The sequence below is a fragment of the Salmo salar genome, chromosome ssa04, assembly GCF_905237065.1.
Source record: "Salmo salar chromosome ssa04, Ssal_v3.1, whole genome shotgun sequence".
Classification (NCBI taxonomy): domain Eukaryota; kingdom Metazoa; phylum Chordata; class Actinopteri; order Salmoniformes; family Salmonidae; genus Salmo; species Salmo salar.
Window position 1 is genome coordinate 39753849 of NC_059445.1, and position 14735 is coordinate 39768583.

Sequence of the window (14735 nt, forward strand, 5' to 3'; positions counted from 1 at the left end):
AAATAGCCACCATTTTCCTTGATGACAGCTTTGCACACTCTTGGCATTCTCTCAACCAGCTTTATGAGGTAGTCACCTGGAATGCATTTCAATTAACAGGTGTGCCTTGTTAAAAATTAATTTGTGGAATTTCTTTACTTAATGCCTTTGAGACAATTAGTTTTGTTGTTACTATGTATGGGTGGTATACAAAATATAGCCCTATTTGGTATAAAATACCAAGTCCATATTACAGCAAGGACAGCTCAAATAAGCAAAGAGAAATGACAGTCCATCATTATTTTAAGACATGAAGGTCAGTCAATATGGAAAATTAAGAACTTTGACAGTTTCTTCAAGTGCAGTCGCAAAACCCATCAAGCGCTTAGATTGGAGCCCAAATAAATGCTTCAGAGTTCAAGTAACATACACATCTCAACATCAGAGGAGACTGCGTGAATCAGGCCTTCATGGTCGAATTGCTGCAAGGAAACCACTACTAAAGGACACCAATAATAAGAAGAGACTTGCTTGGGCCAAGAAAAAAGAGCAATGGACATTAGACCGTGGAAATCTGTCCTTTGGTCGGATGTATTCAAATGAGATTTTTTGGTTACTCTATTTCCATCAACATTCGTCACAATAAAGAAAGATAAACAAAAGAAAAATGTGTCGAAGGGATAAAAATATTGTCGATCTTTAGAAAATGTCTCCTATAGTTTATCTGCCATTTCCGTTACACGTCGCATTGATTTATCTTCGCGACCTTGCTTTTGTCGAATAAACCTGGGTGAGTAGGCAGGTTTCCATTGAACCAGGTTTATTCTACAAAAGCAATGTCGCAGCAACAACAAAAATTAAGGTAACTGTCGCATCTCTTCTTTATGCGAACCTGCACATAAAATTACCCTTTTAAAATTCCCATGTACCGAATAAAAAAATACAAGTTAAGGGTTTCCATAGCATTTTCAACTATACTTATGGTTTACTCACATAAAGAGTTTGCATTATATAGCCAGTGTGGCCACTCTGGTATTGGCATATGCATTCTAGCCAACAGCGCAGATAATGCTGTTGTCTAGAGTGTACATACAGCCTACATCAGGGGTTCACAAACCTTTTTGGCCCACTACTCCATTTTGATATCTGAAAACTGTCACGACCCCAGCCATGTGAAACAAATTATATAATTAACGGCAAATGTTGACCTTTTTTTTTTTTTTTTGGGGCCATGGCAGTCAATTGAAAAACATTCCAACAGTATTTCTGATTGTCTTCTCAACTAACCGTCACATACTTTTAATGTAGGGCTATGACAGTCAATTGCATATTAGTCTGACTTATACCATGGCATTGTTGAATACTTGTTTCTGATTGGCTTGAAGGGCATTCTAGAGCACATATTATTTCCCTATAACTCACAGTAGATTTGCGGGGTAGAATTCTGTGGCTGTAGTTCATTCTCACATGTTCTATGTTTGAGCTGCTTTTGAAAGCGAAAGTCGAATTGTAAACATTATAGGCATTGTTGAATTCGATTTTCACCACGGCAAGCTAGGACTGATGGTTTGTTTGGTTACCACAGCAACTGCTGTAGCTAGGCCTATCCAATAAACTTGCTAGCTACTTCAGTGGATGTTGAACACATTTCTACTGGCAAATGAACACCAATTTGTTCAATTACAGCCATGGTATAAAAGGGATAATCTACTCAGAACACTATGCGTTCTCTAGAAAATAATGCAACTCTGTGGAAGCTCAGTTCCACTCAGCTAGCACATAGTGGAACACACCTTCCACGTCGTTCATTATTTTCCATAGAACGCATAGCCCCTCGTTGATTATCCCTTACTCATCTCTCCACCACTAATGAGATGGGTGTGCTTGATGCATGTCGCTTCAAAGCTTCTCAAAGTCATGGGGCGTGGTGACAGTGCGCACCTCATCTCTACTGTCACAGCCAACCTGGATTGATATTCGGTTATAATGCAGATGAGAGCACTGAATCCAGCTTCATACAGATATGAGCTGACGAAGGGTACCATGAGTTTTATAGTGCTTTCAAGACAACTGGGAACTCTGAAAAATAGGTCAAATCATGACGTCAGTGATTTTCAGGTCAGAAAATTGGAGCTCTAGAAAGAGAAGAGGTCAGAGTTCCCAAGCTGGAATTCCGAGTTGGATGACTGTTCGGAGCTCGTTTTTTCCGAGTTCCCAGTTGACTTGAACGCTTAAATGTGGAAGACACATTTCAGTTTAATGCATTCAGTTGTACAACTGACTAGGTATTCCCCTTTCCCTTTGAAGTCGGAAGTTGGAGATTTCCGAGTTCCCAGTTGTTTTGAATGCGGCATTAATGCTCAGAGGGAGACGGTTCCGTGTCTGCTGGGTATTCCCTTTTAGTTAGGAAACAAAACTCCCTCTTAGTGATCCGTGAATGCATTCATTCAGATGACAGCTCGATTTCATAGAACATGCTCTGATCCCATATCGCCACATTGTTTTGCGAACAGACACAGTGAGTGTGGTTTGATGTAGTTTACAATCGAAGTTACCTGCTGCAGTATATCTCCTAGTTCTGTGCTCAGCTCTGTTGACACCAGATGCTCTCGGTGTATCATACAATGCATCCATATGGCAGAGGGAGACGTACTCATAACTAGAGTGGAGGCCCTCCGTCCCGCCATAGATGAAGCCCCATCTGTGCAAAAGCCCACCATTCGATCCCATGGAATCTGTTTTTTGTGAATATAGCCATGCAGCACACTGAACATCCCCTGTGCCGTTTCATGCTTGGGAATCGTGAGACAGAACAATATGTCCTCGTGAATAGCATCCCCCGACATGTATAACGAACAAAAGTAAATGCATGCGCATCTAGGCCCTCACAGCTAACGTCCATTTGGCGAGCATGAAGTGGGGAGTTTGAGTCGTTTAGTACGATTCCCCTTGATTGCTAGCAGCATCAATTCTTCGTTTAACAGGTTATCTGGCAAAGGTATTGATGCGAGTTTCTGTGCCTCTGCCACCCCACATCAATTGCGGCCGTAAAATCAGTCTCTGCAACAGTTTATGGTTTCATAGAGTAGTGGGCCTAGCCATTCACCGTGAGAATGATTCAAGTAAAACAGTCAAGTGCTGCCTTTTCCCATGATCCCTGGTTTAATTTTATCTTTTAGATTTCAATAATTGTCATAATTGTTTTACTTTTACCCTTTTTTCTCCCCAATTGGTTGTTACAGTCTTGTCCAATCGCTGCAACTCCCCTATGGAATTAGGAGAGGCGAAGGTCGAGAGCCATGCGTCCTCCGAAACACGACCCTGCCAATCAGCACTGCTTCTTGACACACTGCTCACTTAACCCGGAAGCCAGCCACACCAATGTGTCAGAGGAAACACCGTCCAGCTGGCAGGTGTCCGGCCCGCCACAAGGAGTCAATAGAGAGCGATGGGACAAGGAATTCCCGGCCGGCCAAACCCTCCACTAACCTGGACGACGCTGGGCCAATTTTTCGCCGCTTCATGGGTCTCCCGTTTATGGCCAGCTGTGACAATGCCTGGGATCAAACCCAGGTCTGTAGTGACGCCTTAAGCAATGCGATGCACACTAGCGGTTCTGGGGGGGGGGGCAGTGCCCCTGTGACAACAATTTTGGACCCCCTTGTGGCCCCCCTAAATGTGGAGTATGAAATAATTTTTACATACCTAATTTTTGCTATCGTTCTTTTTTTACATCCGTTATTAGACAGAAAATGCTAATAAATTGTTGAATGATTATGAACATGGTCTTTTGCCTGCTAATGCCTGAAATGTAGTGAAGAAAACGATATGACAACAATAACGTCTAATGTAAATGGCCCCTCTAACAGTACAACAGGCCCCAGCTTGGCCCCCCCCCAGTTGAAATGGTCTATAACCGCCACTGGCGATGCAGTGCCTTAGACCGCTGCACCACTCGCGAGGCCTCATTTTGATTTTTAAGGTTAACCATAAAATGATTTTGAGATACAATGACGAAATTATATACACTGCTCAAAAAAATAAAGGGAACACTTAAACAACACAATGTAACTCCAAGTCAATCACACTTCTGTGAAATCAAACTGTCCACTTAGGAAGCAACACAGATTGACAATAAATTTCACATGCTGTTGTGCAAATGGAATAGACAACAGGTGGAAATGATAGGCAATTAGCAAGACACCCCTAATAAAGGAGTGGTTCTGCAGGTGGGGACCACAGACCACTTCTCAGTTCCTATGCTTCCTGGCTGATGTTTTGGTCACTTTTGAATGCTGGCGGTGCTTTCACTCTAGTGGTAGCATGAGATGGAGTCTATAACCCACACAAGTGGCTCAGCTAGTGCAGCTCATCCAGGATGGCACATCAATGCGAGCTGTGGCAAGAAGGTTTGCTGTGTCTGTCAGCGTAGTGTCCAGAGCATGGAGGCGCTACCAGGAGACAGGCCAGTACATCAGGAGACATAGAGGAGGCCGTAGGAGGGCAACAACCCAGCAGCAGGACCGCTACCTCCGCCTTTGTGCAAGGAGGAGCAGGAGAAGCACTGCCAGAGCCCTGCAAAATGACCTCCAGCAGGCCACAAATGTGCATGTGTCTGCTCAAACGGTCAGAAACAGACTCCATGAGGGTGGTATGAGGGCCCAACGTCCACAGGTGGGGGTTGTGCTTACAGCCCAACACCGTGCAGGACGTTTGGCATTTGCCAGAGAACACCAAGATTGGCAAATTCGCCACTGGCGCCCTGTGCTCTTCACAGATGAAAGCAGGTTCACACTGAGCACGTGACAGACGTGACAGAGTCTGGAGACGCCGTGGAGAACGTTCTGCTGCCTGCAACATCCTCCAGCATGACCGGTTTGGCGGTGGGTCAGTCATGGTGTGGGGTGGCATTTCTTTGGGGGGCCACACAGCCCTCCATGTGCTCGCCAGAGGTAGCCTGACTGCCATTAGGTACCAAGATGAGATCCTCAGACCCCTTGTGAGACCATCTGCTGGTGCGGTTGGCCCTGGGTTCCTCCTAATGCAAGACAATGCTAGACCTCATGTGGCTGGAGTGTGTCAGCAGTTCCTGCAAGAGGAAGGCATTGTTGCTATGGACTGGCCCGCCCGTTCCCCAGACCTGAATCCAATTGAGCACATCTGGGACATCATGTCTCGCTCCATCCACCAACGCCACGTTGCACCACAGACTGTCCAGGAGTTGGCGGATGCTTTAGTCCAGGTCTGGGAGGAGATCCCTCAGGAGACCATCCGCCACCTCATCAGGAGCATGCCCAGGCGTTGTAGGGAGGTCATACAGGCACGTGGAGGCCACACACACTACTGAGCCTCATTTTGACTTGTTTTAAGGACATGTTCGCAATTGTTTTATTTCATTCTGTTGAGCCATTTTCTGTGTCCAAATTAAGTTTAATGTTGTGTTTTCTGCAATATAATAGCCTGCAGATATATTCCATATAAACAATGGCTTGACTTACTTTTGATTTTACCCTAATAAAGTATAGAAACTTTTGTGAATGTTTGGTGTGGTGTGGCTATATTACGATTTAGCTACTGCAAGCCTATGATATGAAGGCAGTATGCACCAGCGCTCCAACTGACTCTGACAGTTGAATTTGAGGTGAGGAAAAACGTTTCAGGCCTACCAGAGATACTCCTTTAATCTAACAATATAATGCTTATTTTTATACAAAATGTCCTGATCGAAAACGAACGAATTAACCTTCTACTGTAAATCTATATATGTATGGCAGACGCAGTAGCCATCTGACATAAAGAAATGCATGTCGGTGTCTTAGCATGCGGCCTGCATATCTCGATCTATCTCTCTTAGGATAGGCCTAAGCTTCTCTTCCTTTATATAGACTATATATTTTTTGTACATATTAATATACAGTGGACATCTAAGCCTAATGGCCTATGCATGCAACTCCCTGATGCATTTAGCGCTCAAATCACCGACAGCTGAACCAAAAAATAGGCTATAAAGTTTTGCATATGCTACACATCGAAACACAAGGAATAGTGATTTTTTTATGTGTTATAGTCCGTTTTTAAGGACACGTTAATGTGGTTCATTTGGCCAATATCCCTCGTTTACCAAATGTCTGGTAAATTAAAAATATTCCAGGTCACGTTGTCCAGCGTCAAATCTTCCTGAAGGAAACCCTTAAATGTGCCTATTGTTTTCATGCATATTTTAGAATATTCGCATAAAAATCTGTCGACAATTGCATGGAAACCTATAGACACTAAAGACTATAAATGCGCTAGTCCAGTGTTACTTTGATTATGCCTGCACATCCTGGTTCACCAGCAGCCCCAAACATCTAAAGAATAAACTACAGACTAGGTTTGAATATTTTCCCACTATTTTCATTGGGAGAACAATCACTTTACTCCACGGGAACCATGTTTCCCCCGCTCAAACCGGAAGTGTAATTCTAAAGCATATGTCTTGATTTGATTAGAGCTTTGATAGGCGTGACAATTCAAGTCTGCTGCTACCTGAGCCTGATGAGCTATACATTAAATACATTTTATGAGCCCAAGTCCAAAAAAACAAATTATTGTGCCCTTATCCAATACATAGCCTATGTTATAGGCCACCGCATATTTCGTACGACAGAAAAACCCATAGATGTAGCCATGTTAAAAAACAAGATGACCCTGGAAAGCCAGGTGATGTGTAAATTAAACGTGCATTCAGTCCTTATATTACCGTAGCATATGCTGCAGCAAATGTAGGGACCACAATGGAAATAAGTACCCAGCTTTATTGCGCAATCCCGATCACTTTTAAATGATTTGTGTTTATACAGTAGGTTTTACGTTGGGGGGTGCATTATTTTAATGATATGTTGAGTTGGACCAGTCTCCCCCTCCCCCAGTAAATTTCACTTACACATGAACAAATATGAATGACTGTTTAGACAATTATTAAATACAGGTTATTGGCACTTTTCTACTATTACCTCGGGGGGTTATTTAGAACGTTAAAAAATCCGTACCCCGGAAGTGATTGGTTAGTGCTGTGGTAACCTGAAACAAACCACACCAGTTCAATAATGTCGGTATTACATTTCTCTCAGTCATGCATGGATTTTTACTACTTCAGTTTTGTATGTTGACTTGAATAGGCGCACTCGCACCCGTGTTCGTGTCTGACTTGTGGCAGTCGCCATCATCGCTATGATACCTGATAGTTACGGCGAAATCTCGTAGCTAACCGATTGCTGGCTAGCTTAGCTTGTTATCTGGATGTGAACAAAGCTAGTTAGTTACCGTTAATTGAGTTGACATACAACGTCCATGTACTTCTGAACATAAGATAGCTAGCCTAGCTAAAATATTACAATTTCAGGCAGTCAACCGCATTTGTGTAGCTAATTGGGGTTGCAGCCTCTGAGAATAAGCTAACGGTAACAAGCTAGCTATCGAACAGCTGTCAAAATGGATAAAGCGGAATCAGATCGGTTGATAGAGAAAGCAAAGCTGTGCTTGCGGTCAGGGCGGAGAGAAAAGGCCCTTCAATTGTTGTATGAAGCCCAGAAAATATTTCCCAGTACTCGGGCCAGAGGTAAGGGTCCCGTAATGGCCGTCTTGTTAGCCTTGCTTGCCAACTTGAATGTTAAAATAGAAAGTGCAACGTCTGTATCTTGTGAATGTGAATTGCATAATGTATGCTCGAATCAGCGAATGTGTTATGCATGTCATCTGAATATTTACAACATGGTCAGGCTTATAATAATCAATATTTTTAGATAGCATGTTTGTGCCTGTAAGTGGATTGATTTACTTTTTCTAACCTGTAGGCCACCCTACAATGTATAGCTACTGTAACTAGTCATGTTTGACTTACTTGCCGTGTTATTAGTCAATCTGGAGTTGCAGCTTTCAGCCATCCAAATTGTTTGTTATTGTTAATATACACGGAGTGTACAAAACATTTGGAACACCGGGGCGGCAGTTAGCCTAGTTGGGCCAGTAACCGAAAGGTTAAAGGATCAAATCCCCGAGCTGACAAGGTAAAAAAAAATCTGTCGTTCTGCTTCTGAACAAGGCTAACCCACTGTTCCCCGGTAGGCCGTCATTGTAAAATAAGAATTTGTTCTTAACTGTCTTGCCTAGTTAAATAAAGGTTACATTTAAAAATAAATGTGATATATATTAAAAACACCTGCACTTTTCATGACATACTGACCAATAAGGATCCCATATTGATGCGACTTGTTAAGTCCACTTCAATCAGTGTAGCTCATTGGTCACCAACCTTTTGAGTGAAGATCAGTCATAAAATAAAAAACGTAAGCCTATTTAACAGTAACCATTTAAAAAACGTTCTGTAGCAATGAGGTTTGTGCAGTAGGCTATAAACCCAATACATTATCACTGCATATTGGCTATGCTGGAATTGCCCTGCCAATGCTGTTCTTCTCAGACCATTTTGAAATGATATTTAAAAATACTTTGTATATGATCACACTGTTAATAGATAATTTGTTGTATTACTTGTGAGGCACAGCTAAGTGAGCTGGACTGATGGCCTGCATCTGAGGGAGGGAGCAGTGGTGAGGCTGCCTCTCACCGTCTCTCTCTCCCTCCCTCTGCTGAGAAAAGAGGACACAGTTTTCCAGCTGATGGCGAAACATAAGAGCCAATTTATGCTTGATCTGAAAATGTGGTCGGAGGCGTGACGTAATTGCGGAGCCTCCAAAGGCTCGCAGAGGCCAAATTGAGCTCTGTACCGCATCGCTGTGCGCCTCCCAAATTTTGTAACAATGCTGAGAACTGCAAATAGCCTCATGCACCAATTCATGTTACTCCTATGACCCCAAAAAATGAAACAGTCCTCAATATTAAAAAAGACACAAGCTGCTAATAATAACGCAAGGTTATCAGAACACTTATAGGCTCTGCATGGTCATTCCGACATATGCATTGGCCGTGCAGCAGTTATGGTGGTATGGCCTCTGCAGAACTCAGGGCATTCGTACTTCTTGTGTTTTGCCTAGCAGCGGAGAGCTGTTGTCAAGGAAGTGAGTTTGTGTTTTATACAGGACCTAATATTAGGAAGGTGTTCCTAATGTTTTGTACACACAGTGTAAGTAACTCATCTTCTGAATACAAGAAGGGACTAGGTTAGGGGAATACATGTTTCGGGTACATAATGTTACTTACACACCAAAAGCTAGGCCTGGCCAGACTGGCTGTTTCTTCTATTAATATTTGCCCCCATTCCTGATCCCTCCATCAGTGCTGATCGATGCCATAGTGAGGAATGGGAGCTCTGCTGCTCCAGAGGAGCCCCACATACCCCCACCGCGTGGCTTTCGATCCAATGAAGAGGACGGGGATCGAGAGGAAGCGCGCAAAGGGGCCAACGAGGAGAAGAAGACATACACAGAGGATCAGCGTCAGGGTGTTCTCAGGTAACCTGAGTGATAGACCTACGTTCATTTTGAGCACTTACAGACCTTTGCTACATTTGTCAAGATGTCCGCCCAGTGAAAGGGCAAATGCACGTTGCCCTGTTGTGGTGTCAGATTTCGTACTAATCTTTGTGGGGTTTGATCCATTGCAGGATAAAGAAATCCAAGGACTTCTATGAGATCCTGGGCGTTCCTAAAGACTCTAGCGATGAAGATCTGAAGAAGGCATACAGGAAGCTGGCACTGAAGTTCCACCCTGACAAGAACTGTGCCCCGGGAGCCACCGATGCATTTAAAGGTAACCTGATCCAGGACTCATCTGATTCACATCTTTCTCTGTGAGCTAAGAAACAAATTCTAACAACAAAATAGATGAATAAATAGGGCCTCTGTATTTTGTGGGACTGCTGGTGCAGATAATTAGCTCCTTAATTATCATGCTATTGTGGCCCTGTATGTGCATCGAGTCAGACGACGTCACCCCAAGAGCATCGATCATAGGCCTGATAAGTGTTTCCCCCCCCCCCCTCTACAGCCATAGGCAATGCGTATGCAGTGCTGAGCAATGCTGAGCAGCGTCATAAGTATGACCAGTACGGAGAGCAGGCTCCCTCTGAGAGCACCACCCACCCCTCAGCCCAAGCTCGCCACGGACACTACCGCAACTTCAACAGGGACTTTGAGGCTGACATCTCCCCTGAAGAACTTTTCAATATCTTCTTTGGAGGAAGATTTCCCACAGGTAAGATTTGTGTGTGTGTGTGGAAGTCGAGGTTATTAGAGTAAACTGAAAAGGTTACAGCGTGATTGAAAGGAAACGTTACCGCGTCAGCGGAGATGGCATTCACGGGAAACGCTGCATATGTTCGGCTCAATCGGAAATGACCTTTACATTTCTATTGCGTAATCTGTAACGCTTCAGCGGTAGCTTGAATGGAGCCCTAAAACAAATCATGAAGACTTTTGTAAACTGAAATAAAATGAAGAAACCCATTTGAAAAACTGAAACTAACTCAAATATGAAAAACATCAAATTATGGTTCAGTTTTAGTTTGTTTTCTTCTAAACTTTGGGCAAAAATGAAACAGGGTTTTCAAGCTTGTTTTCCCCAATGTGGTTTTCATGCTTCTGAATCTGGCAGGTAAATGCCGCCAGGAGATGGCGACGTTTCAAATTAACCTTGCTTGTGCATCACTAGTCTCTCAAGACTGACGTTGCCTCCCACAATGTACCAATGTTCCTGCATACACGTCTGTAGAAGTGTCTGCGCCAGTTGGGACAGAGGAGTGGGAAATGGGATGCGTGTCACCACCGTGTCTACTTGTTGCCCAAGTGTAAAACATTCCCGCCGGACATAACGTAATATCAAGCTAGCAAGATGGAGAATGGTTGTATGTAATGAGTGCTTTTCGCAAGTGGCTAATTTGCATCTACCTTCACTAAAACCAGTGCAAAGGCTTTGCCGGCAAACTTTAGTTTCTAATCGTGATATTCTGGCCCGTCTACCCAAACTCATGAATTGTAGAGAGTTGTGTGTCTTAAGAAGACGCTCTCCGGAACAATCCCCCCCCCCCCTTTCGAAATGTCCAAGAGTCATCCTCCCCAGACCTAGCGCTGCTGTTGCCTAGGTCTGGGATTTCCGAGACTAGTGCATCACTATCACTAGCTAACAAATGTGCCATGACATCATTTGTTATTGTTTTTTCCTCTCTTTCAGATATAGATACTTGTTTCTTACATGTACTACTAAAGCTGAAAAAGCTTTAAAAAGCTTTGTGTAAAAATGGGCAAGTTGTCTTCCATATTTCTGCAACCAGTCTAGGCAGTAATTGTTTTAAATCCAAGTCACAATGAGGTTGACTTCACAATTTAAACCTATCAATGTATGTATTACTGCCCTGTGGCAAGACGTCAAAAATCCCGAAAAAATTAAAGGCCTACAAAACTGAAATGTCTTTTAGCCTCCCACGCCGACTCTACTTTGTCCTTAACATTAAAACTGAAACTAAATCATATAAAAACTAAAACTAGTAAATCAAGTCGGAAAACAAACTTAAAACTCACATTTCAAATAAAAATTGAAAAAACAAATAGAAATAAAAAGGATAATAACCTTGGTGGAACTGTGTGCATGTATGTGTCTGCGTTTTCTCTCTTGTCCCTTTCATTTTTGGATTAGTCACCTTGTCGGTTGTTGCGTAGTAGTTACGAGTATGTTCTGCTCCCTCAGGCAACATCCATGTGTACACAAACAGAGGAGCCACCTACTCTAACTTCTACCAGCCTCGTCGGCGACGCGCATATGAGAGGCGCGATGAGGAAGTGGAGGAGAACCGCAGTCCGGTCAGTCAGAATCTCCTAGAAACTCCCACCAGTTCACATCATAGATGTTCTGTAGCTGTGTGATTAACCAACAGAGCTACAGCGGATTTTTCTATGGGCGTACAGTTTAACTCGCATGGCTACAGCGTATGTATTTCCTATGTGTTCACAATTAATGCTGGGCCTTAAATTTAGAGCCACCACTCTAAGGTTTGGTTTTTGATCCTGTCTCTGCCATTTTAGATATTATTTCCCTTTATGCAGTGCTACAAGAGGCAATAAAAATGAGAACCGTATGCTGCTCCAAGAGGGTCAGTTACAGTAGGGGTTAAAGGTTGACCAATGAAACGGACCAGCTGTGAAAATGAGTAAACAAGCTTTTCTTTTTGTTGTTGTCGCAATAAGCAATAGAGTCCTAGGAATATTACTGCAGATTGATTTAAAAAAAATATATATATATTTACAGGTATATGGTTTGTTATAAACATTTGCTTTAACATTTCTTTCTGGCTCTGCCTTTCCTCAGCAGAACACCTTCACGGCCTTCCTGCAGCTTCTTCCTGTGCTGGTGCTGATCCTCATATCTGTTGTGACCCAACTCATGGCCACCAACCCTCCCTACAGTCTCTTCTACAAACCGTGAGTCAACCACATCGACCAAGCTTCTTGATGACACGTTTGTCTCGAAAGTAGACTAGTAGTCAGGTGTTAGCTGGAGCTGGGGCAAAACTGTGACGGCCAATCAGGACCTCGAGGACTGGAATTGCCCACCCCTGCGTAAGCAGGTGAGGTGTGACGTGTATTACCCTCTAAGTCTGCCTGTAGTGGGACTGACTGTATATTTGTCTTTCAGGGCCATGGGCCTGGTGGTCTCCCGGGAGACCCAGAATATGGGTGTGCCCTACTACGTGGACAAGGGCTTCCAGAAGGAGTACAGTGGGGAGTCCCTGGAGGAGCTGGAGAAGACCATAGAGAGTGACTACATTGAACACCTGCAGAGCAGCTGCTGGAAGGAGAAACAGCAGAGTAAGTTCAGCTGCAGTCAGATCCTGGTAGCTTGGCGCTGTCTCCATTTGGAGACATGTTGACTGAGGCAGCCATGCATGGTTTATTCATGTTGCAGAGTATGAATTTCATCCATATAAGCTGATATGTTTTTTTTCCTCCATCCTCGTTCAGAGTCGGACTTGGCGAACCTTGCCCAACTGTACCGTGATGACAGGCTGAAGGCGAAGGCTGAGTCTCTGAAGCTGGACAACTGTGACAAGCTGTACCGCTTTGTGGGCCGGCAGAGAGGAGAATGAGGGGCTTAGACAGGAGGAGAGGGAGGCATCTCTTTGCAGCTGGGAATTCGACACTACTCGTTTAAATCTTTATTTTATTTATTTATTCAAATCGGGTCACTTTTTTTTTTAAGAAGAAGAAGAAGAATCGTCTCTTCTCTCTGGTTAGAGCACCGTGGCAGCCAAAGCCATTTTGAATTGAAACATTGCGCCTTCTCTCCTCTTGGATGGAAGAAAGTGGAGGAGCATGTACTGTAAGCTGCCAAGCCTGGCTCTTTGTAGATAACATGAAGCCCTGCCTGGCTGGCTCTGGGATTGTTGTATTGATGTACAGGAGCCTTGTTTCTACTTCCTTACATTAAGGAATATGGGCTTGCTTACAAGGTTTGAGAATATGGTTCTGTTCACACGTACACTTTCCGTTAGTCACCTGTTTGAAGCATGTTTAGTACTGGTGGGTTACTCATTTTTATCTTGTTTTCTGTGGCGTGGGTTACATTGGAGTATATTGAATAGGTCTTGGGAAAGAACATAGCTAGAGCTGTGAGTTAGTTTTTAATTGGGAAGAACGTTTTAATTGCGAAGAAAGGCAAGGACCTGAAAGCCAGTAACTTCAAGAAAAGGTTCAGATACAGAGGCAAACGACGTGAGAGATTCTATTTGAAAAGACAGGTCTATACGGTCTTAAACTGTGAAGGGAAATGTGTAGATTTGTCACGCCTGCTCGTTTAGAGAAACAAAGCAAGGCAAGAGCTATATATCTCTCGCATATTAGATCCACTTACAATTTAACTGCGGATCTCTGTTTTATGTGAAGACCGATGCATTGATCCCTTTCTCCCCCCCCCCCCCCCCTTTTTCTTTTGCCGTGCATTAAGACTTTGCCAGACAGCATTGCTGTAGTTGTATTTATTGTCCATTATTTGGTCATTTTGGTTCCTTCTCGAGCACATTTTTGATGCTGTTTTTATTCTGGACTCTATTCCCTGATGCATGCATAGTTGATCCAGGTCTTTGTTACACATCAGGTGCTCAGTCAGCCGCTACACCACAACTCTCTGTGAAGGACTATTAAGAGCAATCCACACATCCTGCCCATTTCATGTAATCGACTTACTTTACTAAAGAGCTTTTAAACATGCTTTAGGTTTGGTTTCTCCAAAGAAACAGTTGTTTCAGTAATAGTTTCAATCTTCTAATGCTTGACCTTTCCTTTTAGTCAGATCATAAATCCAGCAGACAGAGGGTTAACGGCCACACTAGTGGCAGACCGACAGGGTGGGGTTGGGGGCAGTAATGGATTACAGATTAGACCTGATGCTAACTGGAGACCTAGTGGCCTCTTGGCTAACTAAACTCTGGTGTCCTGTTGATTTGTGCTGCCAGAGCAGGTTTTCAAGCTGGTTGAATAAAATCTTAAACAATCTATTGGTGTCTCTGGGGAGCTTTTGTTTTGTTTCCTGATGCTTTACTCCCATTTTCCCCAACTGATTCAGAATGTTTAATAGTCACATGTACAGGGTTACAGGTGTGATTGCAGGGTACAGTAAAAATCTTCGGCGTTGAGCTTCAACATGCAGGACTAGTGAAATAAAATAGAAATACAACTCTCTCATATACAGATGAAGTCGGAAGTTTGGATACACCTTAGGCAAATCCATTTAAACTTAGTTTTTCACAATTCCTGACATTTAATCCT

The 14735-nt window shown here is 43.4% G+C and overlaps 1 protein-coding gene across 2 annotated transcripts; it reads left to right on the forward strand.

Moving 5' to 3' along the window:
- Positions 1-7009: 7009 nt before the first annotated feature.
- LOC106603035 (dnaJ homolog subfamily C member 18) lies at positions 7010-14462 on the forward strand. 2 transcript variants are annotated; one of them, XM_014196154.2, is made up of 8 exons: positions 7010-7579; positions 9257-9431; positions 9584-9729; positions 9967-10173; positions 11662-11774; positions 12280-12392; positions 12607-12779; positions 12933-14462. In XM_014196154.2, the coding sequence occupies exons 1-8, from the start codon at positions 7453-7455 to the stop codon at positions 13055-13057; spliced, it is 1179 nt and encodes a 392-aa protein (XP_014051629.1). In that variant the 5' UTR covers positions 7010-7452; the 3' UTR covers positions 13058-14462. The 2 variants fall into 2 exon arrangements, with proteins under 2 accessions (XP_014051629.1, XP_014051630.1); XM_014196155.2 differs by having other exon boundaries at positions 12283-12392.
- Positions 14463-14735: the final 273 nt, after the last annotated feature.

Bases quoted from the DNA above. Each gene is read 5' to 3' on its own strand.
- LOC106603035 (XM_014196154.2), top strand. From the start codon at position 7,453: ATGGATAAAGCGGAATCAGATCGGTTGATAGAGAAAGCAAAGCTGTGC. The intron at 9,432-9,583 runs GTAACCTGAGTG...GATCCATTGCAG, and splicing joins CAGCGTCAGGGTGTTCTCAG to GATAAAGAAATCCAAGGACT. The intron at 12,780-12,932 runs GTAAGTTCAGCT...ATCCTCGTTCAG, and splicing joins CTGGAAGGAGAAACAGCAGA to AGTCGGACTTGGCGAACCTT.